The 27,693-nt window shown below is 42.4% G+C and overlaps 1 protein-coding gene across 1 annotated transcript in view; it reads right to left on the bottom strand.

The window, feature by feature from the left end:
* FAM184B (family with sequence similarity 184 member B) overlaps nucleotides 1-26,790 on the bottom strand; it is a 159,471-nt gene extending 132,681 nt beyond the window's left edge. Inside the window, exon 1 of the mRNA XM_049887008.1 lies at nucleotides 26,431-26,790. Coding sequence (XP_049742965.1) covers nucleotides 26,431-26,577 — 147 coding nt within the window. The 5' untranslated portion in view covers nucleotides 26,578-26,790. The remainder of the gene's footprint in view (nucleotides 1-26,430) is intronic.
* Between the last annotated feature and the right edge of the window lie 903 nt (nucleotides 26,791-27,693).

The raw sequence follows: 27,693 nt of genomic DNA, 5'->3' as shown, positions 1-27,693 counted from the left end.
TTCCAACTGGTTCCATCCAGATCCATCCGCTTCCAACCGGATCCAGCCGGATCCATAAAGTTTCAACTGGTTCCAGCTGGATCCAACCGGTTCCAACTGGATCCATCTGGTTCCAACTGGTTCATTCCGGAACTATCTGGTTCCAAACGGTTCCATCCGGATCCATACGTGTCCAACAGGATCCATCCAGCTCCAACCGTATCCATCTGTCTCCAAACAGTTCCAACCAGATCCAACAGGTTCCAACTGGTTCCATCCGGTTCCAACTGGATCCATCCTGTTCCATCCAGTTCCAACTGGTTGCTATCGGTTCCATCTGGATCCAACCAGATCCAACCTGATCCCTCCTATTCCAAGTGAATCCAACCGGTTCCATCCAATTCCAACCGGATCGAATCAGCTCGAATGAATCTCGTTGAATGCCATTGAATCCCAACAAATTCCAACAAATCGCATATGCAATTCTTTCTGTAAGGAGATTTCTATTGTTTTTGTTTCTTCTGACATTTTGGGAGATGTGTTGGCACCCACTGATGCCTTAGCATCTGTCACAAATTGGAGGTTTGCTGGCAAGTCCACCCTTCAATCTGTCTCTTACTGGCACCTCCTAGCATTAGTGGAGGTGCTGAAGATATAAAAAAGGTATAAGAGACAACTCAATTAAAAAATGTGCAAAGGACTTGATAGATATTTCTCCAAAAAAGATATGAAAACAGCCAACGAGCACATGAGAAGATACTGAACATCATTAGTCATTGCTGCCATTAGGTGCTGCTGAGTCGATTTTGACTCATAGCAACCCCATGTGACACAGCAGAACTGCCTCCACAGGCTTTTCTAGGCTATAATCTTTACGGCAGAAACCCTGGTGGTGTAATAACTTAAGAGCTATAGGGGCTACCCAAAAGGTCGGCAGTTCAAATCCACTAGTTTCCTTAGAAACTTTATGGGGCAGTTCTACTCTGTCCTATAGGGTTGCTCTGAGTTGGAACGACTTGACGGCAATGGGCTTTTTTTGTTGTTGTTGTTTAATCTTTACGGCAGCAGATTGCCAGGTCTTTCTCCCATGGAGCTGCTGGGTGGGTTAGAACCACCAGCCTTTCGTTAGCAGCCAAGCTCTTAACCGTTGCTCTACCAGGGCACCTTCATTAGTCATTAAACTACACCTCCAAGGAAACACCCCTTTCAGTTGATTGGCTGATCACATCAGATCACATCATGGAAGGTCATTACATTACTTAAGAATAGCCAGCCCAATCCCTGCCGAACCACTGAGAATCATAGCCTAGCCAATTCAACGAAACATTAACCATCTGTCTCATTTATCTAGTGCTGCAATAACAGAAATACCACAAGTGAATGGCTTTAACAAACAGAAGTTTATGCTCTCACAGTTTAGGAGGCTAGAAGTCAGAATTTAGGGTGCCATCTCCACAATGGAATACTATGCAACAATTAAGAACAACAATGAATCTGTGAAACATATCGTAACATGGAAGAATCTGGAAAGCATTATGCTCAGTGAAATTAGTCAATTGCAAAAGGACAGATATTGTATGAGATCACTATTATAAGAACTCTAAATAAAGTTTAAACACAGGATAAAATATTCTTTCACAGTTATGAGGGTGGGGAGGGAGGGAGAGGGATATTCATTAACTAGATAGTAGACAAAATTTTTTTAGATGAAGGGAAGGGCAACACATAACACAGGGATAGTCAATACAACTGGACTAAACCAACAGCAAAGAAGTTTCCTTAATACAACCAAACCCTTCGAAGGCCAGAGTAGCAGGGACAGGGGTCTGGAAACCATGGATTCAGGACACATCTAGGTCAACTGGGATATCAAAATGTATTGAGAAAACGTTCTGCATCCCACTTTGGTGAGAGGTGTCTGGGGTCTTAAATGCTAGCAAGCAGCCATCTAAGATGCATAAATTGGTCTCAACCCACCTGGAGCAAAGAAGAATGAAGAACACCAAAGACACAAGGTAATTATGAGCCCAAGAGACACAAAGGGCCACATAAACCAGAGACTCCATCAGCCTGAGACCAGAAGAACTAGATGGTTCCCGGCTACCACCAATGACCGCCCTAACAGGGAACACAACAGAGTATTCCTGATAGAGCAGGAGAACAGTGGGATGCAGATCTCAAATTCTTGTAAAAAGACTAGGCTTAATGGTCTGACGAAGACCTGAGGGACCCTGACAGTCTTGGTCCCTGGGCCCTTTGATGGCCCAAGATTGGAACCATTCCCGAAACCAATTCTACAGACAGGGATTCGCCTGTACTATAAGGTAGACAATTACGCTGGTAAGGAGTGAACTTTGTGGCTCAAGTAGACACATGAGAGCATGTGGGCGACTCCTGTCTGGTGGTGAAAAGAGAAGGATGAGGGGGACAGGAGCTGGCTGAACGGACACGGGGAATACAAGGTGGAGAGGAGGAATGTGCTGTCTCATTAAGAAGAGAGAAGCTAGGAGTACGCAGCAAGGCATGTATAACTTTTTGTATGAGAGACTGACTTGATCTTGACTTGAACTTTTACTTAAAGCATGATAAATTAAAAAAAAAAAAGAAGCTAGAAGGAATACACAGAGTCAGTATACCAAAAAGAACTGTTTGACATTCAGGTATTTCAGGAGGTAGCATATGATCAGGAACCAATGGTATTGAAGTATGAAGTCCAAGCTGCACTGAAGGCATTGGCAAAAAACAAGGCTCCAGGAATTGACAGAATACCAACTGAGATGTTTCAACAAAACGGATGCAACACTGGAAGTGCTCACTCGTCTCCGAATGCGGAAATTATCCAACAATATCATTAATATCACCTGCAAATAGAATTTTGCTGAAGATCATTCAAAAGTGGTTGCAGCAGTATATCGACAGGGAACTGCCAGAAATTTGAGCTGGATTCAGAAGAGGATGTGGAACTAGGGATATCATTGCTGATGTCAGGTGGATCCTGGCTGAAAGCAGAGAACACCAGAAAGATGTTTACCTGTGTTTTATTGACTATTCAAAGGTATTCGGCTATGTGGAATGGGAATTCCAGAACACTTAATTGTGCTCATGGGGGACCTGTACATAGATCAAGAGACAGTCGTTCAAGCAGAACAAGGGGATACTGTGTGGTTTAAAGTCAGGAAAAGTATGCATCAGCGTTGTATCCTTTCACTGTACTTATTCAATCTGTATGCTAAGCACACAATCTGGAAGAAGTACAACCAGAATGCGCCTCAGAAGCAAGGATGGTGAGACTACGTCTCACATACTTTGGACATGTTATTAGGAGGGATCAGTTCCTGGAGAAGGATATCATGCTTGGTAAAGTAGAGGGTCAGCGAAAAAGAGGAAATCCTTCAACAAGATAGGCTGACACAGGGGTTGAAACAATGGGCTTGAGCATAACGACTGAGAGGATGGCACAGGACCAGGCAGTGTTTCGTTCTCTCTAACTTAGGGTCACTTTGAGTTGGAACTGACTTGAAGGCACCTAATAACAACAACAAGGAAATACCAGATCATTTGCCAAAATGGTTGTACCATTTTGCATTCCCACCAGCAGTGCATAAGAGTTCCAATCTTACGCAGCCTCTCCAACATTTGTTATTTTCTGTTTTATTGATTTTTTTGAGTAATGCCCAGGTAAGATGGTATCTCACTGTGGTTTTGATCTGCATTTCTCCTATAGCTAGTGATTGCAAGTATTTCCTCCTGTACCTGTTAGCTGTTTGAATGTCTTCTTTGGTGAAGTGTCTGTTTCTTTGCCCAGTTTTTAATTGGATTATCTGTCCTTTTTGTTGTAAAGGTGTTGGATTTTCCTGTAGATTTTAGAGATTAGACCTTTGTCGGATTTGTCATAGCCAAAAATTTCTTCCCAGTCTTTGGGGTCTCTTTTTACTCTTTTGGTGAAGTCTTTTGATGAGCATAAGTGTTTAATTTTTAGAAGATCCTAGTTATCTAGCTTATCTTCTGGAGTTCGTGTGTTGTTAGTTATGGTTTGTATCCTGTTAATGCCGTGTATTAGGGCCTCTAGCATTGATCCTATTTTTTTTCTATGATCTTTATAGTTTTGGTTTTTATATTTAGGTCTTTGATCCATTTTGAATTAGTTTTTGTGTATGCTGTGAGGTATGGGTCCTATTTCATTTTTTTGCAGATGAACATCCAGTTTTGCCAACACCATTTGTTAAGAACACTGTCTTTTCCCCATTTGGTGGACTTTGGGCCCTTGTCAAAGATTAGGTGACCGTAGGTGGATGAATTTACATCTGGGTTCTCAATTCTGTTCCATTGGTCAATGTTTCTGTGGTCGTACTAATACCAGGCTGTTTCAACTACTATAGTTGTATAGTAGTCTATTCTGAAGTCAGGTAGTACGAGTCCTCCTATTTGATTCCTCTTCTTCGACAGTGCTTTTTCACATCTGGGGCCTCTTCCCTTTCCATATAAAGTTAATGATAAGTTTTTCCATCTCTTTAAGGAATGCTGTTGGTATTTGGATTGGGACTGCATTGTATTTGTAGATTGCTTTGGGTAGAATTGACATTTTCACAATGTTGAGTCTACCTATCCATGAGCATGGCATGTTTTTCCATTTATGTAGATCTCTATTGGTTTCTTGCAGTAGTGTTTTGTACTTTTCTTTGTATAGGTCCTTTACATCCCTGGTTAGATTTATTCGTAAGTATTTTTTGGGGGGGGGGCACTATTATAAATGGTATTGTCTTTCTGATTTCTTTGTCAGCGTTCTCTTTATTGGAGTATAGGAATCCAATTAATTTTTGTATGTTTATCTTATATACTGCTACTCTGCTGAATCTTTTTGTTAGTTCCAGTAGTTTTCTTGTGGAGTCTTTTGGGTTTTCTATGTACAGTATCATATCATCTGTGAATAGGGACAGTTTTACTTCTTCCTTTGCAATTTGGATGCCCTTTATTTCTTTTTCTTGTCTTACTGCTCTAGCTAGGATTTCCAGCACAGTGTTAAATAGGAGTGGTGATGAAGGCATCCTTGCCTTGTTCCTGTTCTCAAGGGGAATGTTTTCCGCTTCTCCCCATTAAGATTGTTGTTGGCTCTTGGTTTTGTATAGATGTCCTTTATTATGTTGAGGAATTTCCCTTCTATACCTATTAGATTGAGAGTTTTTATCAGGAATGTGTGTTGGACTTTGTCGAATGCCTTTTCTGCAACAATTGAGATGATCATCTGATTCTTTTATTTATGTGGTGTATTACGCTGATTGATTTTCTAACGCTGAACCATCCTTCCATACATGGTATGACTCCCACTTGGTCAAGGTGTATTACTTTTTTTGATATGATGCTGAATTTTACTGGTGAGAATTTTGTTGAGAATATTTGCATCTATATTCATGAGAGATACTGGTCTATAATCTTCTTTTTTGTGGTGTCTTTGCTTGGTTTTAGTATCAGGGTTATGCTGGCTTCATACAATGGATTCGGAAGTATTTCCTCCTTTTCTATGTTCTGATATAGTTTGAGTAGTACAGGTGTAAGCTCTTCTCTGAATGTTTGCTAGAATTCTCTAGTGAAGCCATCTGGGCCAGGGCTTTTTGTTGTTGGGAGTCTTTATTTATTTTTTTTTAACCTTTTCAATCTCTTCTCTTGCTATTTGTCTGTTCAGATTTTCAACATAAGTTTCTGTTAGTTTGGGTAGGTAGTGTGTTTCCAGAAATTTGTACATTTCCTCTAGGTTTTCAAATTTGTTGGAGTATAGTTTTCATAGCACTCCGTTATGGTTCTTTTTATTTCAGTTGGATCTGTTGTAATCTCTCCCATTTCATTTTTTATTTGGGTTATTTGCATCTTCTCTTATTTTTCTTTTGTTAATTTGTCCACTGGTTTGTTGATTTTATTGATCCATTCAAAGAACAAACTTTTGGTTTTGTTGATTCTTTCTATTGTTTTTCTATTCTCTATTTCATTTATTTCTGCTCTGATCTTTATTATTTCTTTTCTTCTGGTGACTGTGGGCTTGTTTTGCTATGAATGGAGTGTTTCTTGAATCACTGTTGTACACTGAGGATTTTTGAGTCTCTTTATGGATGAAAATGTGTGTTCTGTTGCACAATCTGTGATCATTAAAGGTAGGAATATGTGTAAAGTAATTTTAACATTGGGAAATACGCATGGTATTTTATCTTCTATGTAATCATACACACCCACATGATTAAAGCTTGTCTTTCCTGAATTTGTAAACTTAGTTCTCATGTAAGAATGAAACTGATGCACTTCTCTGTAAAGGTTTGTATTTAAGTCATCAGAATAAGCATGCACTAATTTCTTGGATAACTTCATGCACTCTTCATCAGGTATATTCACACTCTTTAAAAAGGAAAATCTATTTGAAAGAACTTCACACACTTTCGCCCTCCTTTTCATGTAAGATTCAGGTGGGTCAATGATGGTGTAGTATGTATGTAGTTACGCAAAATTAATCTCTGCCACTCAATGGTATTTCTAGAGCCCTTCTATCATTTACTTGTTTCTTTCTAAAGCTTCTGTGGCTGTGAACTCCTTGATAATCAGTATTTGACAGTATTTGTTTTGTTGTTTCTAAAATTTTCAAAATCTCTCAAATTTTGTAAATACCTTGTTAATGACTGGCAGAGATCTGTACATCTGTAAATTTACTTCTGAATCTAGGAGAACCTGACTCATCTGATGAAAATGCTGCAATATATTATTCCACATAACCAACATAAATACATACTCTAGTGTTTGCATTTTGTTGGTGATGTTTTCAGTGTCTCTTTGGTATCTCGTTTTTATGTCTGGTCTTCAGCAATATTTTCTAAGATATCTAGAATCTAAGTGTATGATTCCAGTACTGCACTTGTTGCTACGACATGCGGTTCTAACCCACATCAGAAAGACATTTTAATACTCATTAATTGCTGAAATATGTTCTAAGAAATGCCCATCAGTGAGTAGAGGTGACAAAAAATGTGTAGAATAATTGAAGAGTAGAAAAAAACCCAACTGCTCCCAGACAACAATCTACTGCTATAGGTCTTACAAGATTAAGCAAATGCATAGCACACAGTCTGAAAATGCCATATTCATTATGTTCTAAAATTTTCTCTTGCAAGCCTGTATAATGCTCTGACATATTGGCAGCATTGTTATAGGACTGGCCCCTGCACTTAGAAAAATAAACTTTGCAAACTTCGTAGATATAGTGAAGTATTTGATCTACAACTTCTTAACTGGTATGACATGAAGGACATCATACACGAAGAAAGCAAAAGGTCATTAAAAATACAGGAAAGAAAGTAAAAGATCAAAATGAATGTCAGAAGAGACTCTGAAACTTGCTCTTGAATGTAGAGTAGCTAAAGTAAACCAAATAAATGATGTTTTAAAAACAGCAGAACAGAAGATTTCAAAGTGTGCATCAACCTCAACTTAGAAAACCAAAACAGAAGACCACGCTCAACATTTCTGAAGCTGATAGAAGTGAAGAAAAAATTCAAGCTTCAAGTTGCAGTACTGAAGGATTCTACGGGCAAAATATTGAACGATGTAGGAAGCACCAAAAGATGGAAGGAATAAACAGAGTCACTGTACCAAACAGAATTGGTCAACGTTCAACCATTTCAGGAGGTAGCATATGATCAAGAACCAATGGTACTGAAGGAAGAAGTCCCAGCTGAGCTGAAGGCACTGGCAAAAAACAAGATTCCAAGAACTGACAGAATACCAATTGAGATGTTTCAAAAAACAAATGCAATGCCGGTAGTGCTCACTCGTCTACACCAAGAAATTTGGAAGACAGCTATGTAGCCAACCAACTGGAAGAAATTCACATTTGTGTCCATTCCAAAGAAAGGTGATCCAACAGAATGTGGCAATTATCGAACAATATCATTAATATCACACACAAGCAAAAGTTTGCTGAAGATAATTCAAAAATGGTTACAACAGTACATTTCAGAACTGCCAGAAATTCAAACTGGATTCAGAAGAGGACATGAAACCAGGGATATCACTGCTGATGTCAGACAGATCTTGGCTGGAAGCAGAGGATACCAGAAAGATGTTTACCTGTGTTTTATTGACTATGCGAAGGCATTCAACTGTGTGGATCATAACAAATTATGGATAATATTTTGAAGAATAGGAATTCCAGAACACTTCATTGTTCTCATGTGGAACCTGTACATAGACCATGAGGCAGTCGTTCGAACACAAGGGGATACTGAGTGGTTTAATATCAGGGAAGGTGTGTGTCAGGGTTGTATTCTTTCACCATACTTATTCAATGAGTATACAGGGCAAATAATCCGAGAAGCTGGACTATCTGAAGAAGAACAGAGCATCAGGATTGGAGGAAGATTTGTTAACAACCACAATATGCCGATGACACAACCTTGCTTGCTAAAAGGGAAGAGGACTTGAAGCATTTACTGATGAAGAGCAACGACTATAGCCTTCAGTATGCTTATACCTCAACATAAGACAAAAAAAAAAAAAAGCCAAACCCACTGCCATTGAGTTGGTTCCGACTCATAGTGACCCTATAGGACAGAGTAGAACTGCCCCCACAGAGCTTCCAAGGAGTACCTGGTGGATTTGAACTGCTAACCTCTTGGTTAGCAGCCGTGGCACTTAACCACTACGCCACAAGGGTTTGACGTAAAACAAAAATCATCACAGCTGGACCAATAGGCAACATCATGATAAACGGAGAAAAGATTGAAGCTGTCTAGGATTTCATTTTACTTGGATCCACAATCAATGCCTGTGGAAGGAGCAATCAAGAAATCAAATGACATATTGAATTGGGCAAATCAGCTGCAAAAGACTTCTTTAAAGTGTTGAAAAGCAAAGATGACACTTTGAGGACTAAGGTCTACCTGACCCAAGCCATGGTGTTTTCAATTGCCTCATATGCATGTGAAAGCTGGACAATGAATAAAGAAGAATGAAGAATAATTTACACCTTTGAATTACAGTGTTGGCAAACAATACTGAATATACCAGGGACTGCCAGAGGAACAAAGAAATCTACCTTGGAAGGAGAACAGCCAGAATGCTCCTTAGAAACAACAATGGCAAGACTTCATCTTACATACTTTGGACATGTTATCAGGAGGGATCAGTCCCTGGAGAAGGACATCATGCTTAGTAAAATAAAGGGTCAGCAGAAAAGTAGAAGATCCTCAATGAGATGGAGTGACACAGTGGCTGACACAATGGGCTCAAGCATAACAATGATTGTGAGGATGGTGCAGGACAGGGCAGTGTTTTGTTCTGTTGTACATAGGTTCGCTATGAGTCAGAGCTGACTGGACTGTACCTAACAAAAACTAACAACAACATGCCTGTGGTTATAATCTTATTTGGGAATGGGTTGTCTTTGTTATGTTAATGAGGTAGGATTAGTGTAGGGTGTGTCTTGAGTTAGTCTCTTTTGAGATATAAAAGAGATTAAAGAAGCAAGTGAGAAGCACGTGGGAGATGAGAGATGACAAGCCACATGAAGATTTCCCAGAAGCAGAAGCTCAGAAGAGACAAGCACCTTCCTCCAGAGCCACAGAGAGAGAAAGCCTTCCCCTAGAGCCAGCTTCCTGAATTTGGACTTCGACCTCCTAAACCATGAGAAAATGAACTTCTGTTTGTTAAAGCCACTCACTTGTGTTATAGCAGCACTAGATAAGAAGACAGAAACAATCCAAATGTCCATCAACAGATGAATGGATAAACAAAATGTGGTCTATCCATACAATTGAGTACTGCTCGGTCATAAAATGAATGAAGAACTGATACATGCTACAACATGGATGAACCCTGAAAATATTTTGCTAAGTGAAGAGACCAGATACAAAAGGCCACATATTATATGATTCCATTTATATGAAATAACCAGAATAAGCATATCCATAGAGACAGAAAGTAGATGAGCGGCTTCAGGGGCTAGGGGGACAAGGAAATGGAGAGCGACTGCGAATGGGTATGGAGTTTCCACTCGGGAAGATGAAAAAGTTCTGGAACTAGACAGTGGTGATTGTTGCACAACATTATGAATGTGCTTAATGCCTCTGACTTGCATACTTTAAAATGGTTAAAATGATTAATGTTCATCCTGAGACCAGAAGAACTAGATGGTGCCCGGCCACAACCGATGACTGCCCTGACAGGGAGCACAACAGAGAACCCCTGAGGGACCAGGAGAACAGTGGGATGCAGACCCCAAATTCTCACAGAAAGACCATACTTAATGGTCTGACTGAGACTGGAGGAATCCCGGTGGTCATGGTCCCCAAACCTTCTGTTGGCCCAGGACAGGAACCATTCCCGAAGACAACTCATCAGACATGGAAGGGACTGGACAATGGCTTGGAGAGAGATGCTGATGAAGAGTGAGCTACTTGTATCAGGTGGTCACTTGAGACTGTGTTGGCATCTCCTGTCTGGAGGGGAGATAGGAGGGTAGAGAGGGTTAGAAACTGGCAAAATTGTCACGAAAGAAGAGACTGGAAGGGCTGACTCATTAGGGGGAGAGTAAGTGGGAGTATGGAGTAAGGTGTATATAAGCTTATATGTGACAGACTGACTTGATTTGTAAACGTTCCCTTAAAGCTCAATAAAAATTATTAAAAAAAAAAACATTAATGTTTCATGTATTTTACCACGATACCAAAAAAAAAAAAAAAAAAGTGTAAGGCAAAGGTCCTTGTCCTGAAGGGTTCAAGAGTTCAAAGTAACTCAACTCCTATTATTGAACATTATGCAGGGCACTCTGCTAAAAGCTGCTGGAAGTTCACATATGAGGAATGTAAGAGAGAGAGCCCTGATCACCCTAAAGACTTGTTAGTCCAAGGGTGGTCTGCAGATCTGTAGAATTAGAATCATGCGAGACTTTGTTTAAAATGCAAATTCTCAGGCCTCACCCTAGGCCTACTGGTTCAGAAATCCTGTGAGAGGGGCCTGGCCATCTGTGTTTAACAATAACTAACGTTTGAGACATCATGCTTTGTAAAACAGGTCAGTAAAAAAGAAGATGACTCTCAATGAGATGGATTGACACCGAGGCTGCAACCATGGGCTCAGACATAACCACGATTGTGAGGATGGTGCAGAGCTGGGCAGTGGTAAGTTCTGTTTGTATGTAGGGTCGCTATAAGCTGGAATTGGCTCAATGGCACCTAACAACAACGAAAATGTTTGAGAAGAGGGCAGTGATAGCTCAGTGATAGAATCTTTTCCTTCTGTACAGAAGACCCAGCTTTGATTCCTGGACAACGCACCTCACGTGCGGCCACCATCTGTCCCTCGGCGGAGGCTTGCCAGTTGTTGTAAAGCATCTGGTTTGCTGTGAAAGAACAGGTATCAGTAGAGCTTCCAGATGGTGGCCCCACGTGTGTCCAAGTAGCACTGTACTTCACAGGGTTTTCAGTGGCTGATTTTTTGGAAGTAGATCATCAGACCTTTCTTCTGAGGTGCCTCTGGATGATCTCGAACCTCCAACCTTTCAGTAAGCGGCCAAGCGTGCTAACCATATTTACCACCCAGGAACTCGTGTGTCTATCACAGTATTGATTATAACAATGAAAACTGGGATCAACCACAATGTCCAACAACAAGGGACTATCTGAGAGAAACTTCTTTGATCCCTCAGATTATTAAATGGATTAGTAGCTCTTGCTTGGTAAAAAAAAAAAAAAAAAAAACCAAACCCAGTGCCACTGAGTCGATTCCGACTCATAGCGATCATACAGGACAGAGTAGAACTGCCCCATAGAGTTAACAAGGAACGCCTGGCGGATTCAAACTGCCGACCCTTTGGTTAGCAGCCATAGTACTTAACCACTATGTCACCAGGGTTTCTAACAAAATTGTAATTCATCTATTGTCTAAAAACAGCTGAAGCTCTTTTAACCAATCTTCATTCAAGCAATGTGTTGATAAACTGATGTTCTTCATCCTTTCTCTGGAAAGCTGCCAGACTTCTGTTCACGCTAATTGTCATCTGCTTATGCCAGTTGTAGTTGTTACTGCAATTATGTAATTTAACACCATATTAAGTCAATTAAATATGAATGTGAAAAGAAAGTTGTTGCTCCTATGAAAACTAGGTTGAATGCTTTGGAAAATCTCATGAAAGCAAGTTGCTAAAAAAAACCTGGTATCAAATTAGGTGTGACAGAGAAGTGAAAAAGACTGGGAAACACGTTTTAAAGGTTTGTAAGTGTTCTGAACTCTGATTTACATGTGTTTTAGATTTTCATTCTCCACATAGTTGTTGTGTGCTGTTGAGTAGATTTCGACTCATAGCAACCTTATAAGACAGAAGAGAACTGCCCCACAGGGTTTCCAAGGCTGTAAAGTACAGCGTCAGTGAAAAGAGCAAGACCCTCAATGAGATGGATAGACACAGTGGCTGCAACAATGGGCTTAAACATAGCAACCCTTGTAAGGATGGCACAGGACTAGGCAGTATTTTGTTCTGTTGTATATGCGACTGCTATGAGTCAGAATCGACTCGACAGCACCTAACAAAAATCTTTATGGAAGCAGACGGCCACATATTTCTCCAGGCAAGCTCTAACCTTTTGGTTAGCAGCCGAGCCCTTAACCACTGCACCACCAGGGCTCAGGGTTCCTTATTCTCCACTTTAAAGACCCAAAATGGGTATAAGTACAGACGCATTGTGGGTAGGGTGACCTTATGCCCTAGTAGGTCCCTGTTTATACCTGTTCTTTCGGTGACCTGTCTGGTGTAGCACCCCTTTCACTCTCAGAAAGGAGTCCTGGTGGTGCAGCGGTTAAAGCAGTCACCTGCTAACCGAAAGGTCAGGGGTTTGAAACTACCAGCGGCTCCTTGGGAGCAAGATGTGGCAATCTGCTTCCTTAGAGATTCACAGCCTCAGAAACCCTACAGGGTCTCTGTGAGTTGGAATCGACTTGAAGGCAGTGGGTTTGGTTTTGGTTTCATTCTCAAAGCATCCCTGTCTGGATAACAAATTAAAAGGTCATCATAACTATGGGTATAGTCTATGTAAGAAAAATAAGGTGCAGTGCCAATTAACAAGCCTTACCCCCAAAATTAAAACTAAGTCTAACATTAAAAGATTGGTGAAGGAGTATTCATTTTCATGTTTTAAGTCAGGGGTTGGCAACTCTTTCTTTTTTTGTAAAAGGTCTACGAGTAATTTTATCCATTATTCAGTCTCTATCACCACTACTCAAATCTGCCATTTTAGCACAAAAGCTACCATGACAATACAAAAACATATGGGTATGGCTATGTTCCAAAAGAACTTTTTTTGTGGGCAATAAAATTTTTTTTTTTTACGTGTCACAAAACAGTATTCTTCTTTTAAGTTTTTTTTTTTTTTTAACTATTTAAAAATGTGAAAGCCAGTATTTTTAGTCCACAGGCTGTACAAAAACAGGTGGCAGGTTGGATTTGGTCCATGGGTTATGTTGCCCAATAGGTTCCATGCCCTGAGCAGTCAAGCCAATGAAACATACTTCAAGTCAGAAAGAGAGAGAGTTCATTAGGAGGTGACACCAACGGAAAGTTGGACAGCAACACAGGCTGTTTTTATGGAGTCCTGAAAAACAATTTCTACATCAGCACTTATGTATCATTTTTGCAAGGATTACATAATGTTTTCAAGCACGTAGCCCACAGATGGTTGGATGAGTATACATCACAACTACAAGAAGCTCTTTATTAAACTAAAGATATGCATGTTGAACATTTAGACTCTAATTTGTACATTTGTAACATGTGAAAAGAACTCACATAAAAATTTCTTGGCTACTGGAACTGGCCTGCCAAGTTGACTCAGACCGAGATCAGGAGCAAGAAAGAAAGTTACAGACCAAAAGCGCCAGGCAGCCTTTCTAGCTGCCTTCTTGCAGGCTGAAGGCCATCTCCCAGGAGAACAAAGAAGAGGAGGGAGACCAAGGCGGAAAGGGCTGAGAAGGCCCTGCACCCCTCTGGAAAGAGACCAGTGCAGCCGGTGCAGTAAAAAAACTTATAGGTTACTTAGAGTATCATTATGCCGTTTGTTATGTCGAGCTCTCAATCGCTCATTTTGAAAAAAGGAAAATATGCTGTGAGGTATTAGGGTCACAGTTATAGTTTCCTGACCCCTGTGTTAATTTTTTAAAAGGTTATAATTATTGGGACTTTTTAAAAAAATGATTCTCAAGTTTTTAATTATTCAGAAAGTCCAAAATACAACAGATACGAGGACTTCTACTGTGTTTGTTCACACTTTTTCTACTTCTTTTGCCTGTCCATGAGATAAGGGCTTGTACCTGGCACACAGCAGGTGCTCAGTAAATGTTTCTTAAAAGAATGAAATTAAATCGTGCAACATCCATAGACTGGATTAGTAACACAACCATTAAAAATGATGTTGGAGAGTTTAAGGTTTTTTGTGAAGGGGGAAATTACATACTATTTACGTGTAATGTAACTATTTTTTAAAAATTATATGTCTATATTTGCATGAGAAATCATCTAGTAAGATAAGCATAAATGTTAACAGCAATTATTTCATGGTTATAGGTTTGGTCCACCATCCCTCTGACAGTTTGTAGTACTGTAGTGACTTGTGTGTTACTCCAATGCTGGAAGCCTATGATGTTGTTTTTGTTGTTTTTAGGTGCTGTCGAGTTGATTCTGACTTGTAGCGACCCCATGTACAACAGAACAAAACACTGCCTGGTTGCACGCCATCCTCACATTCGCGACTATGTTTGAGCCCACTGTTGCAACCACTGGGTCAATCCATCTTGTTTTGAGGGTCTTCCTCTTTTTCGCTGACCCTCTACTTTACCAACCATGATGTGCTTTTCCAGGGACTGGTCCCTCCTGATAACATGTACAAAGTACATGAGACAAATCTTGCCATCCTCTCTTTTAAGGAGCATTCTGACTGTACTTCTTCCAAGACAGATTTGGAAGCCTATACCACTGTTATTTCAAGAATCAGCAGGGTTATCCATGGTGGACTGGTTTTAGCAGAGCTTCCAGACAAAGACAGAGTAGGAAGAAAGGCCTGAAGATCTACTTCTGAAAATTAGCCAATGAAAACCTTATGGAACATACAATAGAGTGCTGGAAGACGACACAGGGCCAGGCATTGTTTTGCTCTGTTTTGTATAAAGTCATCATGAAATCGTGCTGGTCAGCAATTAACAACAACAACAACGAATAGGTTTGCAGTTACTTTTATTTTCTTTTTGCTTATCAGTATTTTTAAATTTTTCTAAAATGGGTGTGTTTTCTGTGTTCAAATAATTGGTGGTTGTTGGTTTTGTTTTATTCTATAGTTCTGGTGTCCTGAAGGAATCTGGGTCTGACCAAATGGGGACACAAAATCGTATCTGTCACCATGATCAAGGGTTAGGAGTGACTAAGTCAGAAGGCGGGGATGGAATAAGTCCACTGTGTCTCAGGGATGGTCAGTTTTCCTCTGTGTTCAGGGAAACTAGAAATTTGATGTTAGCACCTCCCAAGTTCTGGCCTTGTAAAAGGGGCCCTCCAGTCTCCATAGGATGACTGTAGACTTTGGTTAGGGTGTTAATATTTCATCCTAAGAGCAGTGGGAGGTTCAGAAAGAATTTTGTGGATTTATATCATCCTACAAACACCTAAAGAGTCCATCGGTGGCACAAACGGTTAAGGGCTCAACACTAGCCAAGAGTTTGGCAGTTCGAACCCACCCAGGGACACCTTGGAAGAACCAAAAAACCAAACCCGTTGCTGTTGAGTCAATTCCGGCTTGTGAGCATGCATCAGAATTTCATTCCTTTTTGTGGCTGAGCAATATTCCTTTGTATGGATGTACCACCTTTTGTCTGTCCACTCATCAGCTGAGGGACATTTGGATTGTTTCCATGTTTGCGCTATTACGAAGACTGCTGCTATGAACATTTGTGTACAAGTTTTTGTGCGGACACGTTTTCATCTCCCTTGGGTAGATACCAAAGAGTAGAATTGCCCCGTCATATTGTAATTCTTAGAGCAATTCCACTCTTAGGTATATACCCAAGAAAAATGAAAATGGTAATTCTTGGAGCCCTGTAGCGTAGTGGTGAAGAGCTATGGCTGCTAACCAAAAGGTTGGCATTTCAGATCCACCAGTTGCTCCTTGGAAATCTTATGGGGGCAGCTCTACTCTGTCCTACAGGGTTGCTATGAGTCGAATCAACTCGATTGTAACGGGTTTTGGATTTTTTATGGTAATTCTTATTTAATTGTTTGAGGAACTACCAGCCTGTTTTCCAAAGCAGCTGAACAATTTTACACTCCCAGCAGCAGTGTTTGAGGGACCTATTCAGTTTTGAGATCACTCTGATTGCTATTTGGAGAAAGGCCTGGAGAAGAGCTGGGGGCAGCTACAGAGACCAAGATGGCCATGGCAAAAGTCTAGGCACTGTAGCATGGTTTGAGGACACCAAACTTATGGTGCATTTCATATGGTTTTATGGCAAAAAAGGCGATTGTTAGCCACCTCTGCACCATCAATCACATCGTTAAAAGATTGCAACAGAAAGGGCTTGTTAAAACAGATATGCAGTTTTCATATTTAGAATCCTAAAGCAAGAAACATCTGGCCCCATATAAACTCCTGCAAGCAAGAGGATATTTTCAGAGAAGAGGAGAGAGTCAGACACTGCATAAAACTTCCCCATCTTCAAGCTGCGAAAGCAGAGGGCTCAAGTGGCAGCCTGTTGCTGAGGACTCCTATGGCAGCAGGCATCACTTAGGACACTGCCCTGGCCTCTCAGCTTGCTGGTTTCCACTCCTGGCAGCTGTCCTCGTCCCTCGGCAGTCCCTCCAGCTCAGGGAAGGAAGGGAAACCGACATCTGTCAAGTTTACTATATGCCAAGTGCTGCGTTAGATCTTCCACTTACATTCATTTTGTTAGTGAAACCTCACAGCAAATTTCCACAAAAGAAATTAGTTTTCCTGATTTACAGATAAGGAAAGTTGGCTCCTTTGGATTGGGAGGTCAGAAAAGGCCTCTTTGAAGAGAATGACAAGTCCATGGGTGAAACAAAGTTAATGCATTCTGCTGTTAACCAATATGTTGGAGGTTCAAGTCCACTCAGAGGCACCTCGGAAGAAAGGCCTGGTGATCTACTTCCAAACAATCAGCATTGAAAACTCTGTGGGAACACAGATCTACTCTGACACCCCTGGGTCACCAAGAGTTTTTTCTTTTTGTTTTTTTTCCAATAGAAAAAAAAAACACAACTATTTTTCCCCCCAGTAGAAAATACAATTCCATTTGCTTTTTTTTTTTTTAAATGCTTAGGGACTGATCTTCATAACATTGTCCCCACCCCATACATACATATATCCAATATCATTGTATCTGCTTATAAGTCTTAATGTTGTTATTCATGGTGACCCCATATGTTCAGAGTAGAACTGCTTCACAGCGTTATCAAGGCTGTGATTTTTCAGAAGCAGATCACCAGGCCTGTCTTCTGAGGCACCTTTGGGTGAGTTCGAACCATGAGCACAAAACAATGTGTGCCACTCAGGGGCCCAATGTGTCTTAACAGACTTTGGTAAAGTACTGGGACCTGGAGAGACACAGTTCCCTTTGCCTGGTTGTGTTATTATACTGGAAGTTGTGACTCTGACCTCCAGAACTTTCCATGGAAGGAAGGACTGCTCTACGGATAAGTATTATACTGCCATTTAACGGTTCCCACTCTCAGGTTAAGATGCTTTTCCAATTGAAGGAATTAGTCCTCACGATGCCTCTTTAGCAAATACCTCAAAACTGAACTAATCCCGCGATCTGTGTGTTGGGTCTATAGGAAGGCCCAATAAATAAAATGCCGCTTCCCCAGTGAATGAACTGAAATATAAGACAAAAGGGTAAGGCTGTTTCGAGACCAAAATGTCACTTCATTACCAATAAGGGCAATACTGGAGAATGTCTTATAGCCACAGGCAAGTAAGATTGCAGATACTTACCCACCCAGACACCATGCTGGGCCAGAGCAGACCTTCCCCCAGACTGAGCCTAGCCCTGTAAAATTAACGGCATGGCATTCAGAGCAGGATAAGTGCTTCCATGGGCAGATCACGCCATGGAAAAGAATGGGGGAACAGACAAGAGCTCTACAGGCCCAGTACCTGCTCCCAACCTCACCATCCTGAAGACTAAGGTGGGCCTGACCCAAGCCATGGTATTTTCAATTGCATCATATGCATGTGAAAGCTGGACAATGAATAAGGAAGACCCAAGAAGAACTGATGCCTTTGAATTGTCGTGTTGGAGAAGAATATTGAATATACCGTGGACTGCCAAAAGAACGAACAAATCTGTCTTAGAAGAAGTACAACCAGAATGTTTCTTCGAAGCAAGGATGGAGAGACTGTGTCTTACATACTTTGGACATGCCGCCAGGAGGGATCAGTCCCTGGAGAAGGACATCATGCTTGGTAAAGTACAGGGTCAGCAGAAAAGAGGAAGACCCTCAACGAGGTGGACTGACATAGTGGCTGCAACAATGGGCTCAAGCATAACGATTGTGAGGATGGCGCAGGACCTGGCAGTGTTTCACTCTCTTGTGCATAGGGTCGCGATGAGTCACAACTGACTCTACAGCACCTAACAACAACAACATCCCACCTTGAATGAGGAATGCTAGTACAGGTGGCAGAGGGAGGTCAGGAGCGTTATACTACCGGAGCTCCCTTCTCATGGAGGAAACAAGGGAAGGACCGGGAGGAAGCATCACCCACCCACACAGCCAAAACGGGGTTGTGGATGGTCTGGCTCTGTCAACGTGTACTAATATGACCTCGGGCAAGAATGCTGAACCTTTCCAGGTCTCAGATTTTTCCTCTCTCAATTACAGATGACACTTCTCTCTCAGCCATGCAGAGTGGCTATATACACAAAGGATGAGTATGTCAAAGGTTTGTGAACTACAATCTCTAAGAAAACATAAGTATTATTAATGTGCTTCACCCATCTCTCAGTTTGTTGTACTGTGGTAGCTTGTGTGTTGCTATGATGCTGGAAACTATGCCACCAGTATTTCAAATACTAGCAGGGTCACCCATGGTGGAGAGATTTTAATGGAGCTTCCAGACTAAGGGAGCCCAGGGAGAAAGACTGGCAATCTACTTCTGAAAATTAGCCAATGAAAATCCTATGGATTGCAGAATATTGTCCAAGACTTGGACTCACTTACTTTGGACATGTCATCAGAAAGGACTGATTGCTGGAGAAGGACATCATGTTTGGTAAAGTGGAGGGCCAGGGAAGACAAAGGAAACCTTCAGTGAGATGGACTGACACAACGGCCACAACAATGGACTCAATCATACCAGCTGCTGTGAAGAGGGCACGAGTCCGGGCAATGTTTCATTCTGTTATACGTGAGGTCGCCATGAGTCGGAGCTGACCGGAAGGTCACTAACAACAACAACAACGAGAAGCTGCAGCACTTGATTCGGCCCTTTCTCTTGCATGGTGCTCTAACAGACTGGCAGAGATCAGAAACAAGGGTGACACAGAGGGTCCCCTGGGGTTATTTTACTCCTTATACTTTTAGCTTGGCAGCTTCCGCTCCACGAGGGCTGCACATTTTGTTCTGGAGGCAGTGCCAGGGGCATACAGCTATCAGGCATGCTTCTGGTTCCTGAGAGTCAGCCTTCAGTTAAAGTGACTGTTAATGGAGAGGGAATACACTCTCACAATTTCAGTCAACAAGATCGATTGACGCAGTGGCTACAACAATGGGCTCAAATATGACGACTGTGAGGATGGCACAGGACTAGACAGCATTTCATTCTGTTATGCACAGGGTTCCTATGAGTCGGAACTGACTCAACAGTACCTAACAACAACATTAAAATTTCTATTTGAGATAGAGATATTTTATTCCTCCTAGGAAGTTGGAACTGGGAATCCCTGGACATAAGGGAAACCCTGGTGGCATTGTGGTTAAGAGCTATGGCTGCTAACCAAAAGGTCGGCAGTTCAAATCCACCAGGTGCTCCTTGGAAACCCTATGGGGCAGCTCTACTCTGTCCTTTAGGGTCTCTGAGTTTGGGTATAAGGGATTCCAACTCTCCTGGATATAGAAAGAGCTGCAAAAATAGAAAAGTGACCGGAGGTTGCTGGCTGGGCACAAACCCAGAGAGAGCCTGCAGGGGTACTGGGATAGGGCTGGGCAAACCTGCATAAGACCTTCAAGGCCAGATGCCTCCCACTGTCAGCTCTACCCACAGGCTTTCATGGGGGATGAATCTGGAACCTTCTGCTCTCCCAAATAATTCCTCTGGGCAGCATTTATGGTTTAAACCTTTGGCTGCTCTAAACTGGGGGTTCTCAGTCCTGTCTGCACATCAGAAGCTCTTAAGGAGCACTGAAGAAATACCAATGCCTGCCCCCACTCCTGCCCCTCCTTCGAAGACAGCGTCTGGCCATTGATGTGCTTTTTGTTTGTAGCTTTTATCTAGAATCACTTTCAAACTTAGGGGAAAAAAAAAGCTGCAAGAAAAAGACAGTATGAAAAACATTCACATAAATGTTCACCCAGATTCACCAATTCTTAACATTTTATCTCATTTGTTTTACCATTTGAAAACCCTGGTGGCACAGTGGTTAAGTGCAATGGCTGCTAAAGAAGAGGTCAACAGTTCAGATCCACCAGGTGTTCCTTGGAAACTCTATGGGGCAGCTCTACTCTGTCCTTAGGGTTGCTATGAGTTGGAATTGACTCGACGGCAACAAGTTTTGGTTGTTTTATCATTTGATCTCTTTCTGTATACGTACACACACAATGACTTGAGAAAAAGACATCATACTTCTTGAAGGTAAGACATACTTCAACGTGTGTTTCCTTAGAATAAGGGTATTTTCTTGCATAACCATAGCGTACTTATCAACTCCAGTAAATTCAACATTGATACAATACTTTCATTTTCTCCACCACCCAGACAAGCCCTGGGTGGTACAAACAGGTTAAGTGCTTGACTACTAGTCAAAAGGTTGGTGGTTTGAACCCACCCAGAGGTGCCTCAGAAGAAAGGCCTCGTGATCTACTTCTAAAAAATCGGCCATTGAAAACCCTATGGAGCACAGTTCTACTTTGTACACATATGGTCGCCATGGGTCAGAGTCAACTCGACAGCAACCACCAGTATTCAGTTTTTCACAACTGACCCAATCCTCTCCTTCTAGCATTTTCCTCCAGTATAGGATCCAGTCTAGAATCAGGCAGTGCATTTAGCTGTCAGTCTTTTATGAGTATGGTTTTAAAAGCTCTCCAGGTGGTTTTAATGTGTAGCCAGGACTGCGGGCCACTGTGTAAATGAGTATTTATTTACTAAACTAACATGTATTAGTGCCTACCAAGTGTAAAGTACTGAGAATAAAATTAGAAAGTTTATTGTTTTAAGGGATATACTATATACAAATGAGCTATAGTATCCGAGTGTAAGTATCACAAAAGAAATATAAACCAGCTCTGTGGGGCACAACTTTAATTACATTCAGCAAGCTTACTTTGGGTCTACTATGTGCAAGACACTGTACAAACTGCTAGAGAAATGGATGAATAAAAAGATGTAATACACAATGAAAAATTAATTGATACATGGTTAATTACAAAACTGAGGTTTAGGGTAAGAAGAATTCAACTTTTTGAGATGAAAGCATTTCAGGCAGAAGAAACCAAGAGGGAAAAAAGAGAGGGAAGCAAGTATATGGTGGAGGCAGGAAAGAAACCTACTTCACTGTGACGTGAGAACTGGGTGCTTGGAGATATACTGAAGATTCAGCTGAAGAAGTAGACTGGAGACTGTAATGTGGTCCAGTTGCTTTGGAAAACAGGTGGACAGTTTCTTAAAAAGTTAAACATAAAGTTGCCACATAACACAAGGACTCCACTCCTAGGCATCTACCAAGAACAATGAAAACCTATCTCCACACAAAAACTTGCACAGGAATATAATTTTTGCAGTAGCATTATTCATGACAGCCAAAAAGTGGAAACAATCCAAATATCCATAACCTGGTGGATGGAGAAACAATATGTGCTATAACCATATAATGGAATACTATTCAGCAGTAAAAAGGAATGAGTTAATGATCCATGCTGCAACATGGGTAAGCCTCAAAAACATGTTAAGATTTAGCAACTAAGTGAAAAAAACTACACGTAAAAGACCACACACATAATGTATGATTTCATATAAATGAAATGTCCGGAAAAGCAAATTTATGGAGACAGAAAGTAGATTAATGGTTGCCTGGGACTGAAGGTAGGGACAGAGATTGACTGAAAGTGAGCAACAAGGGAGGAATTTCATCAGACGATGAAAACGTCCTAAAACTAAATTACAGTCAACTAAAAAATATTTAACTATACACTTAAAACAGGTAAATTTTATGACACGTAAATTATACTTCAGTAAAAATAACCTCAAAAAAAATCATGACTCAAAATCAGGAAGAAAGGAAATAAGAACAGCAATTTTAGAATTGAAAATTGACATTCTAAAATTTACTAGATAGGAAAGACCCTGGACTGGGCAAATTATTTAGAGGACTGGCAAATCAGAACTCAGGATTGATGAATTTACCAGGATGCAATACAGAGACTGAAAAAAAAAATTTTTTTTTTTTACTTATTTTCAAACAACATTTCAGGATATAGATAGAGAGTCTTCCTCATTCCCCAAATGGGAGCCCAGAAAACAGAATGAAGGCAATGGCAGAGAAACAATATTTCAAGAGAAAAATCACTGATAATTTTCCAGAATTAAAGAAAGAACCAGAGTCCTGGTAGTGCAATAGTTAAGAGGTCAGCTGTTAACTGAAAGGTCTATGGTTCAAACCCACCAGCAGCTCTGCTGGAGAAAAGATCTGGCGATCTGCTCTTGTAAAGATTATAGTCTAGGAAACTCTATGGGGCAGTTCTACTCTGGCTATACAGTCACTATGAGTCAGTTTAAGGAGCAAGGTTTGCTTGATCCAAGCCATGGTGTTTTCAATCGCCTCACATGCATGCAAAAGCTGGACAATGAATAAGGAAGACTGAAGAGGAACTGACAACTCTAAATTACGGTGTTGGTGAAGAATATTGAATGTACGGTGGACTGTCAAAAGAACGGAGCAAATCTATCTTGGAAAAAGTACAGCCAGAATGCTCCTTAAAAGTGAGAATGGTGAGACTTCATCTCACATACTCTGAAGATGTTATCAGGAGCGATCAGTCCCTAGAGAAAGACATCATGCTTGGTAAAGTAGAGGGTCAGTGAAAAAGAGGAAGAACCTCAATGAGATGGATTGACACAGTGGCTGTGACAATGGGCTCAAGCATAACAACGATTGTGAGGATAGTACAGGACAGGGCAGTGTTTTGTTCTTTTGTACACAGGGTCGCTATGAGTCACAACTGACTCGACGGCACCTAACAACAGCAACATGAGTCAGAACAGCACTCAACAGCAACAAAGAAAGAATATGAGCACTCAATGGAAAGTTCATTCTTGATTTTGCAGAGGGTAAACAAACACCTAGACAATTCTAGTAAAACTGCTGAACATCAAAAATAAAGAAAAAAATCTTAAATGCTATCAAAGATAAAAGGCAGATTATTTACAAAGGAATGAAAAATTATATTGGCAGTAGAGGATGTTTTAACCAGCAGCAATTAACAGCAGAAAGCACTAGAGTACTGCCATCAATGTGCTATGGGAAAATAACTGTCTGCCAGAATTTTATACCCCAAATAAATAATCACACAAGAATGAGGACAACATAAAGACATTTTCAAATATACAAAGAATTCCCTCCTGTACCATGATCCCTACAGAAAGAACTATTGAAGGATGAAGTTCAGCCAGAAGAAAAATGAACCCAACGAGAAGGCACTGGATTCAAGGGGAAAAAAAAAAAAATTAGTGAGCCTAGAAATAGATTAAATGTCAGTAAACTGAATTAACTTCTGACTATAAAAGGAGAGGGCTGTTGAATGGGTAAAGTATGCAAAGAAAGAATTACACGATAACTTTGTTAGAAAAAAATCATAGTTGAATATGTATGTTGAAAACCACAGGGCAATTCTGAAAACAGAAATACAGTCTAATGTTCCCGAACTAGCAGGGGATATAGATAGCTTTATCCATCCAAGAGGAGCAGGAATGGAGAAAAATGAAGCAACGAAAAAGGATGGTAAATGAAAAACACGAAGTATGATGGAAGAAGCCCAATTAATCACAATAAAGGCACATGGATTAAACTCATCTATCATAGACACAACTCATAAAACAAAACTCAGATTAGATGTAAAGAGATGGAAAGTATGTAACATATGAATAGCAGCCAAAAGAAAGCTGGCATAACAATATCAATATAAAAATATCTAATTTAAGCAATTAGCATGAAAAATGGTAAAAAGAGGCACTACATAATAAGAATCAACTATGATTATAATGCAGCATATGGTTTGAGAAACACCACCAACTATGTGCCAGGGATTATGCCTGTCTTCACTACTTTATTTTCAGTGCTTGTCACATAATAGGCGCTCCATAAATATTACTGAATGGGAATGATTACCACGTTATAGTGAAATAATCTGCTCATGTGTTTGTCACTCTACAAGGACAGGGGCTGTATCCTACTCATTTTTATGTCACCAATACTTAGCACAGTGCCTGGCACATAGTAGGCACTCTATAAATTCAAACTGAATCCAAGGTTCATCTCTCCCATACAAGCTCTCCTGCCCATAATGACTCAGCCTTTGTTTCTGCTTCCACAGCACTCATAATCTGAACCACTCAATTCAGCAATTGATCATATAGTGCTGTCTTTCAGTTTTCTGTCAATATTTCAAAGCTTGTCTCTCCAACAATATTTTAGATTCTTTGAAAATAGAGAAGATGCTTTATACTGTGCCTAGCACCTTGCTGGGTACTTGACTAAATACTCTTTTGGACTGGTATCACCGTTTAGGGATGACAGTTGATTATACCGGTGGTGCCAGTATCATATGCCAAGGCCTCCAAGGGGTATCTCCATTACTTCTTTTCCATTCTTGACTAAAGAAATCACTGTTTGGAGCCAGGCTCATGTGCAAGGAACGTGGAAAAGTTAATGGGAGGGACCAGAGAAGGCAGCTAGTATCCAATTCCCAAGCCTCTGTGCTCTTTTCTTTCTTGCAAAATAGTGAGAGGGGAAAGTGCCTGTGATGCCAAGAAGGGGGGGGGGGGTGGGGAAGTGGGAGGGAGATAGTGAGGAAAAAGGAAAGGAAGAGAGCATGTTCTATAGGCAACTAGCTAGAACTGGGAGCTGATCTTCCACTAGGAGGCATGGTGGTTGTTGTGGTAGCTGCCAGTGGAGTGGATTCTGACTTGTGGTGACCCCATATGTGCAGACTAGAACTGCTCCATCGGGTTTTTGAAGCTTTGACCTTTCCAAGGGTTCAAACGCCAACCTTTGCAGCTAGTAGTCCACACCTAACCATCTGTGCCACCTTGGGACACCTTAGGCAGGCACAGTATCAGGAGTTTATTATACCACCAAAAGGAAACCCCAAGACCACAGCTAGATTCATCTCCTGGAACCCTGTTTAGAAGACAGGGAGGGATGCTGCTCTTTATCTTCACTAGGGATAGACAGGCACATGAGGGAAACCAATGGCAAGGAGCTCCTAATTGGGAAGCAGCAGCAGGTTTTAACAAAGGGCACAGGTGGCATCCCCTTGCCGGTGGTCTTCATGAGTAAACCACAGTCTGGAGAGGTTCAACAGGGGCTCTGGTTTGAAGAAGGGAGATGGGCTGGCTGACTCCCAAGGTCCTAGAAAATCTCATAGTTATACAGCGCAGCGAGCTCTTCCCCATGCATGCTCCTACACACGTCTGCACCCAGTTTGATAGTAAGTCCCTGGGCTGCCTTCCAGAGTGAGTACGGTGCCACGCAAGCTGCTGGCACTCAACAAATGACTCAAGTATTTGTCGAATGAAGGAATAAATGAATCAACAGTTTAAATAGAACCCACATGACTTCCCCAGCTGTAAATTAAAGGGGTGAATGAAATCAGCATTCCAGGCACGATCGATCACTTGAGCCGAGTCGGCAACGGAAAGCACAGACAGGCCACTCTAACACCCGATTCACAGTCCCACCTTGGGAAAAGCACACACCAGCTGCTCAGCACTCAGGCTGGAGGAGTTTCCCTGGCAAGGAGCCTGTCTCTCTGCTGCTTTAGAAGGTCAAGTCACCCAGGTTTAGAACCGCTTCCCTGCCCAGCTGGCCTCCCAGACAAAGTTTCTGCCCGAATTTAACCCAGGCTTCCCCTGAGACGCGCCCGCACTTCCTCCACGGCCCCGGGCGCCCGGGACGCGCAGCTCTCCGGCCCGCAGCGCCGTCCCTTACCTTGGTGAGCTGGGCTATCTTCTTGCACATTTTCACGTGGATCTCCGGATCGCAGTCCATTCTCCAGCCAGCACCCCCGCGGGCATCGGCTTTGGAGCCCGAGCAAGTCCCAAATGGGTACATTTTGCTGTTGAGAGCAGAAGCCATCGCTATAACGCGTTCAGCACTCAGTGGCTCTTGCTCCGGTTCTCCGGGCCATCCGTGTGCACATGCGTGCGCGCGGGCGTGTGAGAGTCGGAGCTTCCTCCGGAGAGGTGGCACTGCAGTCCCGCCGCCGGCCCCACCGCGTGGCTCCTCTCCCCGAAGGCGTCCGCCTCCCAGGCCGGCCCACGCGCCCACTCCCCGACTCGTGGAGTCTGCGGGACTCTGCGGGAACCGGCTCCCTAGGCGAGGCGCCTGCGACTCGCACGTGCGGCTCGCGGTTGGCGCGCGGCTCCCGGGCTGCTGCTGGCTTAGCCTCTACTGCTAGACCGTCAGCGGCGAGCAGCCGCGGGCCTGGGAAGGGTTCACGCTGGACACGTGGGTGGCGCGGAGCTCCGACCGCCTAGGTGGCGACGAACTCCACCCGAACAAGAGCCAGCCTCCGGCAGCCGCGGCGTGCGCGGGACGAAGGGGTGGCGAGGGCCGGGGCACCTTGACCGGCGCACTCAGCCCGCGGTCTGGAGCCTCGAAGCTCCGCGCTGGGGGCGCAGAAGGTCGGGCGGGATGCCAAGAGGAAAGTGGATAAGTGAGAGCTGTCGCGGGACGCAAGGAGGTGCGGGGTTCGGGGCGCACAGGGTGAGCCTGCGCTCGGGGTGCGGGTGCGCCCCTCCGCCCATCTTGGGGAGGAGCCGGAACGTTGCGGGAGGATTGCTGGAGATCACCGAACAAAGGAAAGAAGCAACAAGGGCGGGTGGGCGAAATCTGGGACAGGGAAGAACGGCACGCGTAGTGCAGTCAGCGGCAGGAGCACAGCAAGGAAGGTGACTTGCCCAAATCCACGCTGCTGCTTAGGGCCGACTGGAGCCAGAGCCTTTTTCGTTTGTTTGGTGTGCGGAGGGGTTGTTGTTGTTAGGTGCCATCAAATTGGTTCCGACTCATAGCGACCCCACGTACAACAGAACACTGCCCGGTCTTGCCATCTGGGGAGGGGTTAGCGGACCAAATCTCTTTGCGGCTTGTTTTCTCTGGTTTCAAACAGTTGGCTTTTGGGAAAGTAAGAACAGCGCCCTGATCAGATTTTCGTAAAGCGTGCATCAGTCACAGCGTCATCGGTAACAACGC

The sequence above is a fragment of the Elephas maximus genome, chromosome 5 (genome assembly GCF_024166365.1).
Source record: "Elephas maximus indicus isolate mEleMax1 chromosome 5, mEleMax1 primary haplotype, whole genome shotgun sequence".
In the NCBI taxonomy this organism is placed as follows: Eukaryota; Metazoa; Chordata; class Mammalia; order Proboscidea; family Elephantidae; genus Elephas; species Elephas maximus.
Note: the sequence above shows the minus strand (reverse complement) of the source record. Positions and strands in the feature narration are given on the sequence as shown.